This window comes from Pestalotiopsis fici, assembly GCF_000516985.1.
Source record: "Pestalotiopsis fici W106-1 unplaced genomic scaffold PFICI_Scf_3, whole genome shotgun sequence".
In the NCBI taxonomy this organism is placed as follows: Eukaryota; Fungi; Ascomycota; class Sordariomycetes; order Amphisphaeriales; family Sporocadaceae; genus Pestalotiopsis; species Pestalotiopsis fici.
This window is the reverse complement of record NW_006917093.1, coordinates 1,440,611-1,459,877: the sequence shown is the minus strand read 5'-3', so window position 1 is coordinate 1,459,877 and position 19,267 is coordinate 1,440,611. Positions and strand designations below refer to the sequence as shown.

Sequence of the window (19,267 nt, the reverse complement as noted above, 5' to 3'; positions counted from 1 at the left end):
AGATAACGACCAGCAACAAAGCACAAGACCGGGGAAGAAAATATTGATTGGGAAAAGAGGCAGCGTCTATGAAACGCGGCGTATTCTGGGTGGATTTTGTCGGAGCGTCTCTAGGGGCAAGGCGACAATTTAATTGGTGCATCTGCGATTACCATCTCTTCTGGGGTTGGGCAAAACCTGGAATCAGAAGGTCTGGGACCCCCGTCGGCTGCTTAACCCCTGGCCCAGATGTTCTAACTGCGACTTGACATCAGAGGCACTCTTAGCGAATGAGTTTGTCCCCGCTAGCTTTGTCACTAGTAGACGACCCCCTTTTAATTCGCAACGGTTCGACGGGCATGTTTTAGTGCACGATACAGGACATACAGACGCGCGCTTACAAGATACGAGTGTTCCTCTACCCAGTTCCTAAAGCCAAAAATAATTCATAATAAGTATCTACACATTGCTCAATTGTCATCTTTCATTTTCCTCTCTTGCTCGACTCCTCGGCGGAAATCTTTGGTGTTGAACCTTGCATCTCGGTCTCATTTCTTGCGCCATTTACACTGCAAGTTGTGAGCTTATAAGCTTAAAAGGTTACGTTGAGGCTTGAATACTGGAGGGTATGGGGACCATTTTGGTTAGCACCATTGGCCGATACCAAGGAAGACCCCTCGTCACCAGGCTGCTGAATCCAGCTACGAGCCCGAAGGAGAACACAATTCGGACGTGGGGCGAGCGGCGAACTGTTTGGCTGCCTCATTTATTGCCGCTGCCGAATTGGACATGATATCACGAAAGTGGCTTTTTTCTCCCCTTCAGTGGGTGCACCAACAAAATGTGTTCTTTATCAGTGCGCCTCTCTTTTTCTCTTGCTAACCGGATTCGGAAAAGTCATATTGACTCTCCCGTCAGCCAGTCAGTCAATTGACTTCCGAGAACCGACCGTTGCATTTTGCCAACAAAGCAGTGCAAAAGGGTGCGTCACTTGGATGTTGCATTTTCAAGATTCAGATCTGACTCCCAGGCTGTCAAATCCAAAGGAGCTGCCGTGGGCAAAAGCGACCCGAACACCTGGGTTGTCATGGTGCGACGTGGGTCCCCGCCAATCTGATAATTTCTCCCCTAGTCAGATCCTGCCATTTTATCCGGATCTTACATCACAATCCTGCTTGGAAGCTTTCCCCCCCAGACAGCAAATGGCAGAAGCAGCTACGGGGATATACGGCACAGTGTGGACGTCTCACAGTCGGCCAGCCAAGATCAGTCCAGGCACGCCAGGACAGTCACAACCGATTCAATATTTTACAATCACCACTGTATAACACTGTGACCACCCTGAGAGCCTTACCCGGCGACGATCACAGTTCGTGGTGCCGATCGCTACCATAGCACAGGCAAGTTCGGTTCATTGCACCATCATGTCGTCCTGTCTTCTCTTCTCCAATTCCGACAAATCAATTGTCTTGGTCGACATACCACGCTCTATTGAACTTGCACAACTGCCCAAGGGACAAACAACGCCATCCAATCGTCGGCTCCTGTCTTGCCAGCCACTGGCCAAGCCATGGCAAAACCAGGTGTCGTCCAAGTCGTCGCAGGAGCCGAACATGTCTCAATCGGCATCTGCCCTCATTGATGAGCTCATGGCCTGTGAAACCGTTCGACATGCGCATAAGGCGATACGGGACACGTATCATGGAGATTGGCACTTGCCGCGAACCTGTGCGCCGCTCCCTGACCAGACCACTATTCAACACAACACAGAGGCTCCTGCGGTGCCGCAAAAGAGGAAGCTATGCGCTACGGAGCTGCATCATGGTGATTCGCCCGAGTTCAATTACATTCCGGCCGATAGCAAGTACCTCTTGGGTTCAATTGAGAGTCAGAGAGACTCTTTTCTCAAGACAGCACCCCAATTTGACATAGTAGTTCTAGATCCACCATGGCCAAGTAGATCCGTCCGCCGGAAGAAGAAGAATAGCTACAGCACCACCTATGATATGACGGAGATGCATGACCTCCTGAGCCTGATACCGATCGCTAGCCATCTCAAGCTCGAAGGCATTGTAGCCGTATGGGTTACTAATAAACCAGCAGTGATTGATTTACTCAAGTCCCCCGGTGGCTTGTTCGACCAATGGAATGTAGAGCCCATCGGCGAATGGATTTGGGTCAAGGTTACCAGCAACGGGGAACCGATTGTGGACTTTGGATCGACTTGGAGAAAACCTTGGGAACGCCTGCTGTTTGCTAAGCGGAGAGGCAGCTCTCAGAAACTGCAGCCAGAACGCAAGGTCGTCTTCGCTGTACCCGATTTGCATTCCCGAAAACCAAATATCCGCATGCTCTTGGAAGATTTCCTTCCCAATGGCTATTTGGGCTTGGAGGTGTTCTCCAGGAATTTGACCGCAGGCTGGTGGAGTTGGGGAGATCAAACGCTATTGTTTCAGCAGAAGCAACATTGGGTTGATGACTCTGCGACAGAGAAGCAAGGGCCTAAAACTTTATGTCAATGATGCAAACACCCATAACCTTTCGAAAGACGAAGGTTCCGCGGCTTTTAGGTCTGTCGATCAAAAGACAAATCAAGGAGCTCAACAAACAATCAAAGGTGACCAAGATGAGTCGGAGTCGGGGACTTGAAGTGCTATCAATAATTCAAGCTTATTGAATTCATATAACGACCAGATACTCTATCTCTGACCATGAGAAATTCGAAGCATTATACACTACCTGGCAAGCTGTGATGAGATAAGAATATGCGAAAATCAGCTGTGCTCGACATTATATTTCATTGCCATTCTGCCGACAGCTCTGTACATGCAGTATTGTTGCAACAATGAGATCGATCTCCAGTGACTCTCGATAGTATGGGAGGGTTGGTCATGCTGCCCATATAAGTGCGTTTCAAAGGTAGCAGCCGGGGATCCGACGCTAGCATGATTGCATGCTACTCGATCTTTTCAGAACGACAAACGGCAGCAGTCACACATATAGCAACAAGAAGTAAAGATTATTCCATCATTGAAAGATCTCTACTGGGCAAAAGCTTTATTTCCTCGTCGACGATCTTGAGCTTCATCCCTTTTTTTCTGAACTGAACCGAGGTTCAACCCTAGCCGCCCCCACTGAGTGACCAAGTGCTATTGTCATTGTACACAACTCAAGAGTTTCTGATTGCTCCCGTTCATTCCGGGCCGCAGCCATTGTCTTTTTAAATATTTTACTATTGTCATCACTTTTGAGAACCGATCCCATTATTACAAGAACGAAAAGAGATGGCGCCAAAGACTGTTCTGATCACGGGGTGCAGCGACGGGGGCATCGGAGCCGCCCTGGCCGCCGAGTTCCACGCCCAGGGCTGCCGTGTCTTTGCCACGGCCCGCAACGTCGAAAAGATGCAGTCGCTCCGGGCGCTGGGCGTCGAGACCGTGGCCATGGACGTGACCTCGGACGCGTCCATTGCCGCGGCCGTGGCGCAGGTCGGGGCCGCCACGGGGGGCTCGCTCGACTATCTCATCAACAATGCCGGCGTCCATCATTTCATGCCTTTTACGGATTCTAAGGCGGATGATTTCCGGCGCGTTATCGATACCAATATCACGGCCGTATTTGTGGTGACGCACGCGTTTCTACCGCTTTTGATCCAGGCCCGGGGCTTGGTGGCCAATATCGGGAGTGTACAGGAGGTCTTTTGCCTGCCGTTTCAGTCGGCCTATAATGCGTCCAAGGCCGCAATTCACGCAGTGAGTGATATAAATATGCGATCACTTGGTCCGGACTATACTCCAATAGTCTCAAGCCTTGTACATTCCAAAAACTATGCTCGGTTTCCTCTGGGATGACGTGATTCATACCGAGCTTACAACCATCTTGAATCTCCTTCAAAACTACTCCGTCTCATATCAAAAGGAGAGACGGAAGCTAACACGGCACTGCCCACAAGATGGCACACACACTTCGTGTCGAGCTCAAGCCCCTGGGCGTGCGTTTCGTGACAGTAGTCACTGGCGGTGTAAAGACCAAGCTTTACGAGAATGCGCCTGTGGAGCTGCCGGCCGACAGCTACTACACCCCGATCGCGCACAAGATTGAGAGCAGAGAGTTCATACACAATGTCAAGCGCGACGATGTGGACGACTACGCCAAGGGCGTTGTGCGCGACCTGCTGAAGCCCGAGCCCCGCTGGACCCTGTGGCATGGCAGTCAAACGTATCTGGCTTGGTTTCTGTCGTGGTTTGGCTGGGATGGCATGATTGTGAGTTTTCTTTCCCTTAAATGTCTGAATGGCGGTTGAGTGCATTGGGGAATCTAATGGGATATAATCTAGGATTCTCAAATTGGCGAAAAGAATGGTTTAAACGAACTGAAAATACATCCCAAATCCGACTAAAATGTAGCCCACCTATTGTCTCAGGTATTTCCACTAGAGAATGAAACATGTGGTGCGGCATTGCGACCAGGATAGTACCCGAACAGGCTGCTACGACGTTTCCAGAGAATCGTTTTGTGATTCTGCTCCAGGCATGACAGGCGTTCTTACCATCATGATCTCTGAGAAGACTTGAAAGGTCAAAAGACGACTCAGCAGTTCTTGGGCGTTGCTGGTATCAAAGACTGAGACTGTTTCGCGGCTCGGGCTTCATGTCCTCAGACGCTCTGGATTTTCAAAGTTGGAGAGCATGCAGCGAATCTGCTTATCGGCCGAGTTCATGAGGCCCGGCCTGTGGCTCAGATAAGGGCGAGCTCTTGCTCGTGGCAAGACTGGATCAACGGTGCATCATATGAAAGTTATGGCACATTCACTGGGGTAAGGCATTGGTGATTTCATCTTTGACAGAATCACTACAGTATAATTCTTTTCAGGTAGCCATTTACATTTGATATCATCTCCTAAATGAGTGGCCAAGGTTTCTTCCTAATTATTCAACCCTCTGTGGGTCATAGTCACAATGTACGTCGGCTTACTTTAAATTGTCAAAAACAAGTTCCAAGCGTGGTGTGCTTCTTGCCCTTCTTTTTGACGCTTCCGTTGCTGAAACTCTGAGTTACCGCGTGATGAACATCGGAAGAGTGCCCATTGCTATGAAAGTGGCGAGATGCCGCCTCTTGGCGCTCCTCCAGAGTCTTCTGCATCTCCCTCCCCTTCTCCTCGTAGCGGGTGATGGCCTGGTCACGCTCTTGGTCGGCCACGACACGCGAGGAAATAGCCGAGTCCATTTGCTCGCGGGTATTGTTGAGCAGGCGGCGCAGCTCGGCATTCTGCCTCTCGAGCTCGGCGTGGTCGGCGTAGGCCTCGCGCAGCTTCTCGGTCAAGTCCTCGTCGTTCCCTTCCGACTCGCGCAGCTTCTCGCTGGCGTTCTCGTACCGGGTCGTGACCTCGATGATCTGCGCCTGCAGCGACGACGCCTGCGCCTCAAGCTTCTTGTTCTCCGAGGCTAGGCTGCCGTACTTGCTCACCGCGTCGTTGAGCTCGCGCTCCATTTTTCCGATACGCTCCGTGAGGGTATAGTGCAGCTGCGTCTTCTCCTTGAGCGACGACTCGGCGCGGCGCAGAGATTCTTCCAGAGCAGCGACCTTGCGGTTGCTTTCCTCGGACTTGACCATCTCGCGGCGGTATTCCTGCAGGATGCGCTCCTTTTCATTAATGGCGATGCGAAGCTCTTCCTGCTTCTTCGAGACCTTCTCCGACATCTTGGTGATTTCGACCCGGAGGGCCTCGCACTCCTTTTGCGCCATTGCGAGCTTGCTGGTAAGATGTTCTACCGTGTTGGAAGCATTCTCGGCCTTGCGCTGAGCCTCCTCGAGCTTATTATTGGTGTCTTGCAGAGCCTGCTTCAAGTACCTAACCTTTTGCTCGAGGATCGAATTCTGGCTCTTGAGCGTCACATTGACGCTCTGAACCTCATTGTATGACTCCATAATTTGTTCGTACTGCTCATTGGCCTCTTCCAGCTTGGTCTCGAGATCCTTGATCCTGCTCTGCTTGGTGCGGTTCTCATCTTCCAAGCCACGCTTCATGTGGGCTAACTCATCACTCATGCGTTCCGAGGTAGTAAGCTGTCCCCTGACAAGATCGAGCTCCCTTCTCAGGATTTCGTTCTTCTCAGTGACCACAAGATTGCTCTGTTGCATCTTGGACTCGTTTTCCTTGTACTTGTCGAGTTGCGCTCTGAGGTCAATTATGATTTCTTGGGCAATGTCTCTCTCTCGCTCGACGGCCTCGATTGTTCCCTGAGTCCTTGTCCATTCGGCTTCTTTCATGGTATGCGTTTTGCGGATCTCATCAATCTCATTCTGGGTCTTCTCAAGTTCAATCTGAAACTTGCTGATTGTGCCCTCACGCTCTCGAACTTTGTCCTTGTACGTATCGATACTGGTCTCTGCCTCCTTCAGCTTAAAGGTGAGCTTCAACATGCTAGTTTTACCTGATTCGTTTTCACGCTTCAGCTTCTTCTGCTTTTCCTCCAATTCCTGAATGAGCAGGGTCAATCTGTCGAGCCTAGCGTAGTACTGCTTCAGAGTAACCACAATGTCCCTCCGCTCCGCTGTCTGTCAGAATATCAAGTCAGCAAAAAGAGTGCAGCTGAATTGTGAATTTTAGTCCTTATGTTATGATGCAAGGACAGAACATGAGAGGTTTGACGCATCTTCGAAGGTATGATCGATTTCAGGATACAAGAGAGTAACTTACCATGGTGGCGAATAGGCTTTTCATTGAACTACTCTGGTGAGCGAGTTGTTCCATGGCCTCGACCGTCTCCATGAACAGGCTTTTCTCCCTGGCCGAGAGCTCCTCCGAGAACTCGATGCGTTGGGAGTCCATGGCCAGGGCGCTAGACACACCACTGATCTTGTGGCGTCCAGCGGCTGACCCACTCAGAGAGCCCATCGAGCTGGACGTATGAAGCTCATATTTCTTGGATCCTAGCCCAAAACCATGCAATGATTTAAGACCATTAGACTCAAGAGTGGTAGAGCCTCCGCGTGACTGGACAGGAGCCTGGACGGCCAGGTCGTGGAGGCTGACCTCGGGCGTAGAACCTTTGTGGTTCAAGTCAAACATGTGGGACTTATCCAGACCCATTTTCTTGGAAGAAATCTGATCTGAGATATCCTCAGAGAGATACATTGCAGTGGGAGCCATGATAACAAGGCGGGAGGGCTGTGTCGACTATGCAAACTGTCTTAAGAAGTAGTATCTGTCGGTTGAGATGTTTGAAGAATCACGAGAGGACAACGATCTTGGCGGAGAACATGGCCACTTATATAGATATAGACTACCTGGAGATAGCCACGGCCATAGTGTAAGTCATCATTGCATCCAGCAGTGATGGTCACTATTTTCGTAGACATCATGCTACTAATCTAACTTTGTTACTGCCACGATTTAGCGGGATTGGTCTATACAATTCGATACATGGCCTAAATGATGGTAAAAAGAGGACAAATTAATTGATTATACACCGTTTCGATATGCATTGTGTATATCGGACCGTTGTAGACCTATATGGCTTCACATCCCATGCGAAAACTGCTGTTTCTGGATGGCTAGCTTCTTGTTGGGAACGAAATCCGAGGAAGTCTCTGAAAATGGCTCAGTGAAGCAGTCAGTAGATTATCGTGAGCCAAAATTCGGATGACACGGATAAATCTTGCAAGTCCGTCCTGTGGTGTGGAATCAGCAGTCTGGGCATCCGGGAATATATTTTCTCCCCACTTATACCCCTATTGATATTTTCTAGTTTCCAAGGTTCCAGATTATCAAAGACACCACGACTCCAAGTTGCGTCATGTGACCGGCTTTCGGCAAGATTCATGCAAGATTGATGTTGTTGTAGCTTTGGATCAATGGGCAAAGCGTTAGTTGGAGTAACTTTCGGGTCATCTGGAATGATCAGTCCTCTTCATGGGTTCCTCTATTGACGAGTGAATATCGAGCGTATATCCGGCTTCCAAGTGTTTCAACATATAGATCTTGGCATTGTGAGGAGAGATATGCACACTATTTTGGCTTGCGTAGATGGGTATGCTAATAAGTTTTTGTTTTGTTAACTCACCTTAACAGGGACCAAAGGTGCTTGGTAACAAAATAGAATTTATATCGATTGGCGCCGAGTTACCACTGAGGCTGCTTTTGCTTGTTGCAGAAATAGTTTGAAGTCTTTGGATCAAGATCGGCTGGAAAGCTATAGTGTTGGATCTTTGACTAAGTGAGCGAGAAGCGATCCAGGCCTAGTTACCCTGTAACCTTTCAGATCGTATATCCATTTAAATCCATCAGCTGTAAGTATTTACGGCGCAGAGTGAAAGAATCATCCAAGCTTGTCACGCCATTGAGCTCTCGAGTACTGTTATACTTTCTATAAGCAGCGACTAGGTAGCTAGTCTACCACCTTGGCATTATTCCTAAACTCTCATTCTAGCTCAGATTGAGACCACGATATTTTAGATGCAGGTAGTGACCAATTGTTCTTTTTAAGTAGATAGACTGCTGCGGGGAAGGCGTTCAGGCGACTATGGATTGACTTTACACATGCATCGCCTGAGCTCTTGCGGGACCAGTGGGTGAAATATAACATGGCTGCGTTGGTTATTACCGACGTTTGTGCTGTGACTGCCACGAAGGAGGATAGAGAGAATCGCATTGAGAATAAGACCAATCGGCTAATTCCCGTAATTTCCGACAGCAATTACGGCTCAAGCTTTATCGTTGCGTGCGTCCTATGAATCAGCAAGATCGATTCTCTGGATATTGGAAGTGGAGAAGAAATATGACCGTATCATCAGTCGTCCGTGTCTAAAAGCATCCATTCATTTGGGTTGCTACCGACGAATTATGATGGATGGCGGAGAAAACAGTCCAACAAGCACCACATGGCAACTTAAATTGACGCTTTTCTCAATGGGAATAACCAGCCCAGCGGTCATATGTGCTTATTGAGAGTGATGAACCGCGGGGAAGGAAGAGGGATCGTGTCATGCCATGCCAAATTTTGCTTCCATGTTCCTTGACGAGTTTAGGCGAGAATCACCAAGGACCGTGCCGAGCTTAGTTGCTGTTTGTGATGGAGGACCAACTCAATCTCTGATAATGCCACGCTACTAGCACTTGGAAGGAGTGGATTGGGAGGTCTTCAATAAAGTCTGGTAATTTACTGTGATGAAGCTGGTGTGAAACCTGCATATCACGTCTGATTTACTGACTGGAACGAACCTGCGAAAATACGCAATAGTGAAATGTATATTCGCAGCAAAAGGAATAAATCATAATCAAATAAGAAATTTAGAAACACAGGTATTACCCACGAGGTTATTGTCAGGGTGCTTTTTCGCACTATGCCATGTCTTTGGGCCAGATACATTTTGCGAACTCATCGTAATGATTTTTGCATCTATTTGGGGCAATAAAATTAATTTCGGACAGCATAACGGAGGTAACTTATTGATGATCTTCGCGAGACCGTAGCTTTGACAAATAACAGCTCGACAAAAGACAATACGATGTGTGTCAATGCTTTGTGTAGCGTAGAGGTCGATTTGGACTGTACCCATGTGGAAGAATACAGAAATATGATGTGTGATTTTGGATCTTCTCTTTGATAATCACATTCAAAATGACTTTCTTTTCTGCTTTGCCTGCCATGACCAGATCTTTATACACTTGTGGCACACTTGATCGTACATCGGAATATCCCACCGCCTCAATGAAACAAAACGCCTGATTTGGTGCTCTTCTTTTTATACACCTGTATGTCATCGCACCGGGCACAATTGGGGATTTGTGCTTTACATTTCCCCTCCCGTAACTGCCTATGCCGGGTTTAAAGCAGTAATATGCCTCCTCACGACTGGTCCTGACTGTTCTGCCACCTCGGGTCGAGCGTCCTCTCATTGCCCCACTTGACCTTGCCCTCGAGCAGGTCCTGAGCCTGCTTGGCGAGCATGTTGCGGTCCTCGTCACGGCGGCGCATGGTGGGCGAGATGAGGGTGCCCTTCTCGCGATAGGAGCGGGCGCGGTCGGCGTACTCTTTCTCCATGTCGACGCGCTTTTGCATCTCCTCCGTGTGCCACTTCTTGTGCTCCTCCTCGGCGGGCTCGGCTGGGAACACAAACGGCTTCTCCAGCTCGACCGTCATGTACTTGATAGGCGGCGGCCGTCCGATGCGCCCCGTGTATGCTGACAGTCGGGGAGGGCGCTGTGCCAGGTGTGACCGCACGCCGAGGGTCTTAATCTTGTAGGCATGCAGGAGGTAGTCGCGGATGTCGAGCTTATTGAAGGTCAAAGGCACTTGGAACGTTGCAAACTGCGGCGGTTGAGGCCGTTGCGGTCGGCAAAGTGTTACTATATGGTCGGGCCTGGGAGCAGAGCAGGTTGTGTCAGTTTGGTCGGCCGTTGTTGCATGAAGATGCAGCTGCATCGTGGCGCACTTACAGGAAAACCTGCTTTGTTCCCGTGCGGAACGTCTTGGCTGCTGCCGAAGCCATTTTGTCTGGTATTGGAACAGTGGCTGTCGCTCAATTCGCCCAAAATGGTTTTCCTCCCAGCTTGAGGCTCGAATCTTGCCAATCCCGTTGCGACCTACAGCAACTTTCGGAGTCGCGGCGGCTGAAAATCCGGCAAGGGTTCCACATTCAATTGGCATGACTCGGGTTCCACCATTTGTGGGCCCAATCATTTGGCTCGGCATTGCCCGTCAGTATTTACGGATCTGGATAGAAGCTCTCTCAAAGCTCGAGTTTGGATTAATTCACACGGAATTGATTTACACGAAACATGTATTCAATGACACTATTTGCATGTTTGGAAACCAGCGCCAAAACATTATTTACAATGTCACATTTGCAATTGGTGTGCACCAGTTTTGTACTTTTACATTGTTTTACTTTCATTGTGCGAGCTGGGAGCTAATCATGACCTATTTCGGTCGGCATTTCTAATGCCTGGATGGCGCGAGATATACCCTTATATCCCTTGGTTTCTACGCTCAATCCGATTGCTTTTCTCTATCCGTCTAAACGTCGAGACCATCAACGACGGTACCCTTGACCCAGTTGTGCTGCAGAGAGCGAGCCACCTCATTGGCAGCATCTTCGTCAACGAGAATGCTGACAAGATACAAAGTTGCATCAATGCCAGCAGTCGAACCCCCACTTGTAATAACACGCAGGCCACCGAGTCTCATGGCTGCGCGACGAGCCACCGACTCGCGGCGAGACATGCCCTTGAAGGAGATGCTTCCCTTTCTGCAACGAATTTTATATTAGCCATATCCCCATAGATGTATAGGATTGGTAGTGTAACAGGGGATGACGTACCGGGCGCCAGGGCCACTTCGTTGCTGGCCTGCATCTGACTTGCGGCGAATGTAGGGGTTCTCATCTTCGTCACCAAGATCGAAGCGGAGGTTGTTGACTACATAGCGAGCAATCTCATCGACATCACATCTGTCCGTACCATCGCGGACGGAGGAGTGACTGCAAGTGTTCTCGAAGGCGGTCATGTAGTCTGGGTGGGTCGTGGCTGCTAGGCCCGAGAGGATACCTTGCTCAGCAAGGAAGATGGATCCAGAGCAGACGGACAAGAGAGTACGCTCTCGGAGGTTGTCTTTCATCTGGAGGTCACTGTAGGCCTTGATGATTGGAAGGGGTTCAGCCTTGTTCTTGAGAACGGTGTCATAATCACCGCCAAGGATAACAAGGACATCGTAGGTGTCGAGTTGCTCGTAGGCGTCCTTGAACGAGAGGTTGGGACCAACAAGAACGCCCTGAGAAGAGAGAACCTTGGCTTCGGCACCAACAGTAGTGATCTCGAAGGCCTTGGTAGCTAGATTTCAGGAGAAGCTATTAGCTTCCAGCCAATTTCGTACTATCCGTGAACTGTATGCAGGAGTATATCAACGACTTACCAGTGTCATTCTTGTCGTGGAGAGCAGAAGTCAGAACCTTGACAACGGCAGCAAAGTCAAGAAGGTCGAACTTGTTATGCAGGACAATGAGGACATCGACCGGGTCCTCAGACACTGCAGAATTCTTGGTGGTTGCCATGATTGTGAATTGGAGAGGGGTTGGTTATGGTAGTACAGACAAAAAAGTGTGGATCGACAGAGTTATTACAATGGTGGTCAAGACAGGATGGAAATACGATTTGGGTTAATGTATCTCGTTCCAAGAGCAATGCCTATGAGTGTTTTACACGGGGGAACAGATATGATGGAGATGGAGAGAGAGGGAAAGGTTTGTATGAAGATTGGAGATTGATGGGGTATCGTTTGGTGTGGTTTCTTTGGGATGAAGAAAGGAAGGAAAAAGAGAAGAAGGAGTTTACGAAACAAGCAAGCTGTCGTCGAGGTTAAGAAGGACAGCAAGAAGGAGGGGTCAAGGTCAATTGAGTGATCAGCTTGCATCAGGGTCTCCTCATTGGACTGCTGCCACCTCTCAGTGCTGTGGTTAGGGCCCTCAAAGAGTTCAAGGTCACGCGTGCTGCCAAATGCTGGTTGGGCTGGCAGTCGCCCGTTGATCTTGCGATGTCCCTTCCGTCATGTCGCAGCATGGAGAGTTACAAAGACCTCCCCAATGCCCCACTGTCAAACGGGGCTAATAGGACGAGTATTCTGCTCATACGATTCAGGGCTACCAGGCACTTGAACAGCTATTAGGTCCCTGTGTACAAGGCAAGGGAAGCTATGGGGGGCCTGCTGTCTGCGCCTAGCCGTGCGCCCCACCTCTGAAATCCGGGGATCGCTCCCTGGTACTTTGAGAATGCGGGGTGATCTTCACCAAGTGGGTCTCTCTTTGGCTCTACTGTACGATTTTGCATGCGTACAGTGACAGCTTTCAAAGTAAAAGAGCACATGAGCACAGTATCGCGGCTTTCCCCTCACAAGTTCCCGTTACTTCGTCCAAGAGATTCGGCACCCCATCGCGAAATTGATGAAATTGGTGATGGTTTGTACAACGGACCACTGGCCCGCTATACTGGAGACTTTCAAGGGGTTTCCTCAACCGATTTCTTCCGTACGACTCTGTCGAGGTACTGGTCGTATGACTGTGCGCTGATGGAAGGCATCTGCCGTTGCAAACTTGCGACATCAGACTGCAGCTGAGCCTAGCAGGGCCCGCCATTATCCGCTAGACCCGACCCCACTTTTGCTCTTATCTAATTCACCAATGCCTGAATTTCAACGCCCGGGCCACAAATCGAGACCCTCGTCAGCCAAAACGGTACGGTTAGGTAGAACATCCATGCGATGCCAGCCAGAGCCTCTGCGACACCAAAACTTTGTGTAATATTCGAGCCGCTGGCACCGTACAATTTTGCTTCAGACACGAACCTTGCACAGAGAGAGGCTGGGCCTGCGTAAAGACCTGCGGCTCCGGTCCCAATGTAGCAAGCATGGCGTCAGCCCCGTATGTAAATTCCCTCTTTTGATTCTCTCTTGCCCTTACTCAACTGACATCATCCGAACTCTCTAGGTCCTTCAAGGAGCTCACGAAAGCTTTGAACAATTTCCTTCCGAATGCGACCCTACCCCTACCCCAGGAACTGATCGAGGTCATTGAAGGCTATGTGCAAAAGCACGAGTCGGATGAAGAAAATGTGTCGCAAAAAATCCACGAGGAGTTGATCTCTGTCTACGAAAATGACGTGCTTGGACATCCTTCTCGCTATGGTCCCTTTCTCAACATCATCCGCCGCCTCAGGCCATTGCTTGCCCATCCCGAAAGAACAATAAAGTGGTGGGAGCTTCTACAGCCATGTCTGGAGCATATGAGCCAAGAGAAAGACTTGGCCGAAGAAGGGCAAGCGACCGTTCTGGATATTCTCACGGCCGACTGGGGCGATGATACCGGTAATCCAGGAGGCGGTGCGGCCGTACCTCTTGCGGAGAAGATGCTCGAGTTATGGTTAGAAGGATGCGAGGTTGCCGGTCGAGCTGAAGACGCACTGGGAAACTTTCGCGAAAAGCAGGTTCGCGAGACGCTGATTCTGTATGGCAAAAAGCGGCCCAGAGACTTTATGACGATAGTCGGAAAATTCATGGCCAGGAAAGAATATCGTGCCAGGACATTGCATCTCCTGTCAGACTTCATCAGGAATCGCCCTCCCCATCTCTATTTGATCCTGCAGACACCGCTATTCGGCAACCTGATGAGTTGTCTTCAGATCGACACATCAACCACAATGATCTCACTGGCGCTGACCGTCCTGACCATGGTACTGCCTCATCTACCGAGTTCTCTTGTGCCACATTTGCCTACGCTGTTTAATATATATGCGCGGCTCTTGTTCTGGGAACGAGAACTTTCTGCGACAGAGTTTGGCCTCGACCTAACCATGGACAGACGGTTGTCTTCATTCGACGCATCATGGGAGAAGATATCGTACAGCCCAGGGTTTGACGAGACTGCTATCCCACAGCTTTTGAACTACTTCACGATCCTATACGGTCTCTATCCGATCAACTTTATGGACTATATACGCAAACCACAACGATATTTACGCCATGCTGAGGTCTTCAACTCGGACGACATTGAAGTACAACCTACGGAAATTCGGCATGCTTCAGAACAGTTTCGACGATGTCATGTGCTCCATGAGAACTTCTATACCCTCACTATCGACTCGGAAAAAACCGACTTTGGCAGATGGATCAAGAGCGAACCCGCTGAGGTGGTGGCAGACTGCATGGCTTTGAGGCAACCATTCGAGTCGGGTCCCGACCTGGTGATTCCCCATATCAATGGTGTCGAGCAGCATGAGCTGTCCATCAGAGCTGACGCTGACAAGGATACTCCTGAGGCTGCTTTGCTGAGTAGATCGAATCCAATGTCAAGTTTGCCCTTCCAGTCACCCCAAGGCGAAAGTTGGCGCAGCACTCAGACTATACCTGTTGAATCTCCAAGCAGTAGTAGAGTTCAGTCTGCCATTTTCCAGCATTCTTCACAGAGCAGTCGACAGTCGTTTCGAGACTCGTCGAGCACCAGGCCTTCAGGGAAAGCAAGTGACAGTCCTACGCTGCCTCCTGTCGGCTCAAGCACAAACCTGCAGGACATGCTCAACTCTAATAAAGCGATCAAGTCCAGCTTAAATCAGTCGCTTGGGAATGACAGTGTGCCGTCTCTGGCCCTGAGCCACCAGGAATCCATTCCAGATGGTCTACCTTCAGCAGCCAAGCCAGTTCAGGCTACAACAAATATGACTACTTCGTCTACACTCGAAGATAAGGATGCTCAAATCAACCATCTCTACCGCCAAATTTTGCTGCTGCACAATGATTTGACATTTGAGAGGTTCATGAAGCAGCAGCATCTGACGCACATGGGTGAATTGCGGCGCAAGCAAGTCAGAGAAGCAGCTTCTGAAGCCGAAACCCAGAATCTCATCATGGCAAACAGACATTTGAAAAAGCGTCTAGAGGAAGCCAAGAAAATTGAGACACAAGTCAAGAAGGATTCTGAAAAGAGTCGCAATCTTGCAAAGAAGTGGGAGGCGGATCTTTCTTCCAAGCTCAGGAACATTCGTGAAGAGCAGAAGAAATGGCTTGCCGAAGGCGAGACCCTTAGGGAAGACCTAGCCAAGGCAAAGGCCGAAACGAACGCTCTCGTCAAGCTCATGTGTGATGTCGAGGTGAAGGAAAACAACCTGAAGCAGCAGATTGAGTACATTGAAGCAAGCACAGAAGAGATGGAACGACTCAAGAGGGAAGTAAAGCGATTAGCAGAATCCGAGCGTAATCTTCAGTCCCAAGAGGCCCAACGTCAAGCCGCCATGACGCGCGCCGCTGCTGCAGATGGACGAGCTGAGATTCTGCAAAAGAAGCTAGACGCACAAGACATTGAGTTTCAGCAGACACGAGATCTCTATCAATCGCAGATTGCGGTGCTCAACGCCAAACTTCAAGAGGCTTTGCAAAACGGCTCCGAACGCCGGGCCGAGAACCTCAAAGGGCACATAGAAAGTGTCTTGGCCGCGAGCAGAAGCCAACAGGCAGAGTTGAACAAGAGAGTAGCGGAGCTAACAAAGAGGAACACGGCTCTCAACGCTGCCATACTCGACTTGCAATCACAGCCTCTGGTGCGCACTCTGTCCAATCCATTGCTATCGCGCTCTCCGGATTCCGACACGCCAGCCGAGAATGGCGGCAGCCCGAGCAGCTTCTTCAGCAGCCGCAACCGACAACTCCGGGGCTTCTCTGACCCCGAAACTTTTGATGCCACCAGGACATCTTACAACCAAACACCCCCGTTAGGAGGTCATGTTGAAGCTCTCGCAACGTCGTCGTCGCCATTCCGACCATCCACACCATCAGGTACCGAGACATCAGGATCAACGGGAACGGGGCCTGGAACTGGAGGAAAGGCTCCGCCGATCCCCATCGTGGAGCGATATCATGGCAGAGGTAAGCCAACAAAGCAACTCACTGGATCGAGAAGCTCCCTCTAATCAAATGTTTTCTTTTTTCTCGCTATGCAGGTGGTCTACAAAACCAAAACGTCATCAGAAAGGAAAAGAAGGACAAGGACAAGAAAAAGGCCAGTGGCATCAGAGGGATTAGAGGCTTTGTGTAATGATACCCCCCTCCTTGTAGGTTAGAGACTCTACTTGCCGCGAGGCAGCCTGCTATCCATTTGGGAGAAAACGAGGAATTTGCGTAGGTCTTGGTAATGGCCATCTCGTTATTGAGCATGTCACACGACTAGCGAAATGTACTTGCATCAATACAAAGGTCTATTGTTTGTTCAAAGACTTATGTACATGAGAATATCAATTTTCTTTTCCATTTCCTGGTCATTGAAACGCCAAATCCGTGCCATGGGTCTCAGCTTGACTCAGCCTAATCTAATAGAGGAGGGTCTGCACGTGTTCTACTGGTCACCTCACTCATAGAGCCATGATTGTCATCAAGATGGCGACAAAGGCAGCACCGAACGACTCCAAGCTAGACCCGGAACTAATCGGAACACTAGTGCTTGTGGACGAGCTGCCAGAGTTGGGCGTGGTGCCATTACCACCAGATCCAGATCCCGTTCCAGCTCCCGAGCCCGAGCCCGAGCTGGAACCAGAAGAGCCAGATCCGGTGCCAGATCCAGAAGAAGTGGCCTCGGGGGAAGAGCCAGAGTTGGTTCCAGTAGCTGAAGCTTCAATAGAGATTTGAGAGCTCTGAATTCCACCAGCGCCAGGTGATCCCGAGGTGTCTCCTCCAGCAGAGTCGGTTGGCTGTGAATCAGACGAGCCGGTGGCAGACGAGCCTGCAGTTCCAGAAACCGTCTTTGACGAGACTTCCGAAGACGAGGAAGACGAGGGCGAGGTGATGTTATCACAGCTAAGGTCGTACAGAGGAGTGGTGCCCAGAGTCGAGCCGACAATACCGAAAGATGGGTTGGGCTCCGTGGGAGCGGCATCTTGGAGAGTGTACCACCAGGTGTTGACCTTGCCAAATAGCTTCTGGCAGCCAACATCGTCCCAATAGGCCTTGGCGTTCTCGAGGGACGGCTCGGCTTGACCAGCGGTCTTGCCACTAACAGGCCATCCAGTCTCGGTTACCCAAACAGGCTTGCCGCCCACAGCACTCTTTGTCTGACCCACTGCCGAGTCAAAAAGCGAGCCGCCCTGGCCAATATCGTTGACCATGGTGTCTTGAAAGTATGGGTACGCATCAACGCCAACCCAGTCTACAGCATCCGAGACCGCGCTGTTGGAGCCGTTCACCCAGGCGGTCCAGGTATCAACATGGCCAATCTGAGCACCAGAGAGGCTGGTGTCCTTGATGGCGTCGCGGACCTGGTTGATGTAGTCGACAATGGTGTCAGGGTCGGCACCAACATATGAACCGGCAGCAATACCCTGAGGGCTGTTGCGGTAGAGATCCTCACTTCCGACAGAAATTCCATCGACAATGCTGGTAAAGGCGGTTCCGTACTGTTCGATAGCACGGGTCAAGGCAGTTAATTCGCTCTGGAACGCCGTCTCACCACCCGAAGCCCAGAGACCCAGCAACAGCGACGTCTTGGTGTTGATGGCGGCCTGGATGGCTGAGATGGGATCGTTGGCAGTGCCAGCTTGCTATTTAGCCAAGTAATTAGTATACGGATTACGGAGCGTAGTTTTGTAAAGACGATGACGGAAATGTCAACATGTTTGTTTCGGTATTTTGTGCATTGAGGCTGATGGGTAAGCTACGTACCACCATGGTGTAAAGTCGAGCGCTGGTGAAGCCTGAAGCACCAACTAGACCTTGTGCTGTGGTGAACTCATTCTCAAAGTCCTTCTCTTGCTTGGCAGACGAGTCGGTAAAGGTAGAACCATAGTTGAAGCCCTGAACGGCTGCCGAGACGGTGGCAGCCATGGTCAAGAGCGAGAGTGTGGTGTACATTGTGACTGATATTCGTGATTTCTGGTCGTCAAGTCCCGAGACCAATCAACCAAGGGAGAAAGGCTGAGAGCAAATGTTGGTTTTATGCTACAATGGATGAAAAAAATGCTTGGCAAGCAAACGAATCAATGGAGCCACGAAAGGTATTATGGTAGTTGATAAAGGGAAGAAAGCGAACGTCAGCAGTGCTACTATGCTGTCTCTAGGTTTTTGGTAGACAAGGTTTAGAATGAAGAAAGAGAGGAGTAGTAGAAAGAATGAAGCAAAGGACGTCGAGTAAGCGAACGAAGTGTTGCTCGAACGGGAAGTGATGTTGTTGTGGGCGAAACAAAATCACAAAAGAAGTATTAGGCAGTTTATGTTTATGAAGAACCCGAGGATGGAAGCAGCAGCAGCAGTAGCAGCATGGAAGGAGAATTGGGTGTCGACAGTGCAAAGAATTTTAGAAACAACGGCGGATGGACAGTAAGAGATTCCTGACGTGATTGATTGGCCATTTGTTGCTGCTCCTGACTGGTATGTCACTTGTTGGCTCTATCATTGGTTGCACTTACTTACTCGCTCAAACAAGGAACCGAAGAAGCATACAGAAAACGCGCACATACAGACACACACACTCTAAGGTCTCTCTCTCTTCCCACCTTTGGGGTCCGTATAGGTGGGAACGAACCTGGATTCCTCTCGAAGTGTTTTGTGCTGGTGTGTCTGGTGCTGGCTCGCGCTGGATCAAGTCAGTCAATTCTAAAAGGTGTGTGACTAAAGACGAATCTAGGACTAACAGCGCTCGATTCGACGTGCCGATTGGCCCATCTGAACGACGTTACATGGGGACTGCATACTTTAGTCCATGTAGGTACACAAACGGTAAATCCCCAGCATCCTAGCATCCAGCCAGCATCCAGCAC

The 19,267-nt window shown here is 49.9% G+C and overlaps 7 protein-coding genes across 7 annotated transcripts; 3 read left to right on the top strand and 4 right to left on the bottom strand.

Annotated features, from left to right (window-relative positions):
* Positions 1–1,403: 1,403 nt before the first annotated feature.
* On the top strand, positions 1,404–2,501 carry PFICI_04591 (uncharacterized protein; the record flags this gene model as incomplete). The annotated part of the gene is made up of 1 exon (XM_007833172.1): positions 1,404–2,501. One exon carries the CDS (start codon positions 1,404–1,406, stop codon positions 2,499–2,501), a length of 1,098 nt encoding a protein of 365 aa, XP_007831363.1.
* Positions 2,502–3,263: 762 nt separating this feature from the next.
* PFICI_04590 (uncharacterized protein) lies at positions 3,264–4,378 on the top strand (the record flags this gene model as incomplete). Its single annotated transcript, XM_007833171.1, has 3 exons — positions 3,264–3,731; positions 3,932–4,243; positions 4,316–4,378. 3 exons carry the CDS (start codon positions 3,264–3,266, stop codon positions 4,376–4,378), a joined length of 843 nt encoding a protein of 280 aa, XP_007831362.1.
* A 584-nt stretch (positions 4,379–4,962) lies between these two features.
* On the bottom strand, positions 4,963–7,132 carry PFICI_04589 (uncharacterized protein; the record flags this gene model as incomplete). Its single annotated transcript, XM_007833170.1, has 2 exons — positions 4,963–6,537; positions 6,680–7,132. The coding sequence occupies 2 exons, from the start codon at positions 7,130–7,132 to the stop codon at positions 4,963–4,965; spliced, it is 2,028 nt and encodes a 675-aa protein (XP_007831361.1).
* Positions 7,133–9,830: 2,698 nt separating this feature from the next.
* Positions 9,831–10,473, bottom strand: PFICI_04588 (uncharacterized protein; the record flags this gene model as incomplete). The annotated part of the gene is made up of 2 exons (XM_007833169.1): positions 9,831–10,344; positions 10,421–10,473. 2 exons carry the CDS (start codon positions 10,471–10,473, stop codon positions 9,831–9,833), a joined length of 567 nt encoding a protein of 188 aa, XP_007831360.1.
* A 527-nt stretch (positions 10,474–11,000) lies between these two features.
* PFICI_04587 (uncharacterized protein) lies at positions 11,001–12,033 on the bottom strand (the record flags this gene model as incomplete). Its single annotated transcript, XM_007833168.1, has 3 exons — positions 11,001–11,232; positions 11,305–11,812; positions 11,895–12,033. The coding sequence occupies 3 exons, from the start codon at positions 12,031–12,033 to the stop codon at positions 11,001–11,003; spliced, it is 879 nt and encodes a 292-aa protein (XP_007831359.1).
* Positions 12,034–13,381: 1,348 nt separating this feature from the next.
* PFICI_04586 (uncharacterized protein) lies at positions 13,382–16,432 on the top strand (the record flags this gene model as incomplete). Its single annotated transcript, XM_007833167.1, has 2 exons — positions 13,382–13,395; positions 13,462–16,432. The coding sequence occupies 2 exons, from the start codon at positions 13,382–13,384 to the stop codon at positions 16,430–16,432; spliced, it is 2,985 nt and encodes a 994-aa protein (XP_007831358.1).
* A 438-nt stretch (positions 16,433–16,870) lies between these two features.
* PFICI_04585 (uncharacterized protein) lies at positions 16,871–18,362 on the bottom strand (the record flags this gene model as incomplete). The annotated part of the gene is made up of 2 exons (XM_007833166.1): positions 16,871–18,052; positions 18,174–18,362. 2 exons carry the CDS (start codon positions 18,360–18,362, stop codon positions 16,871–16,873), a joined length of 1,371 nt encoding a protein of 456 aa, XP_007831357.1.
* Between the last annotated feature and the right edge of the window lie 905 nt (positions 18,363–19,267).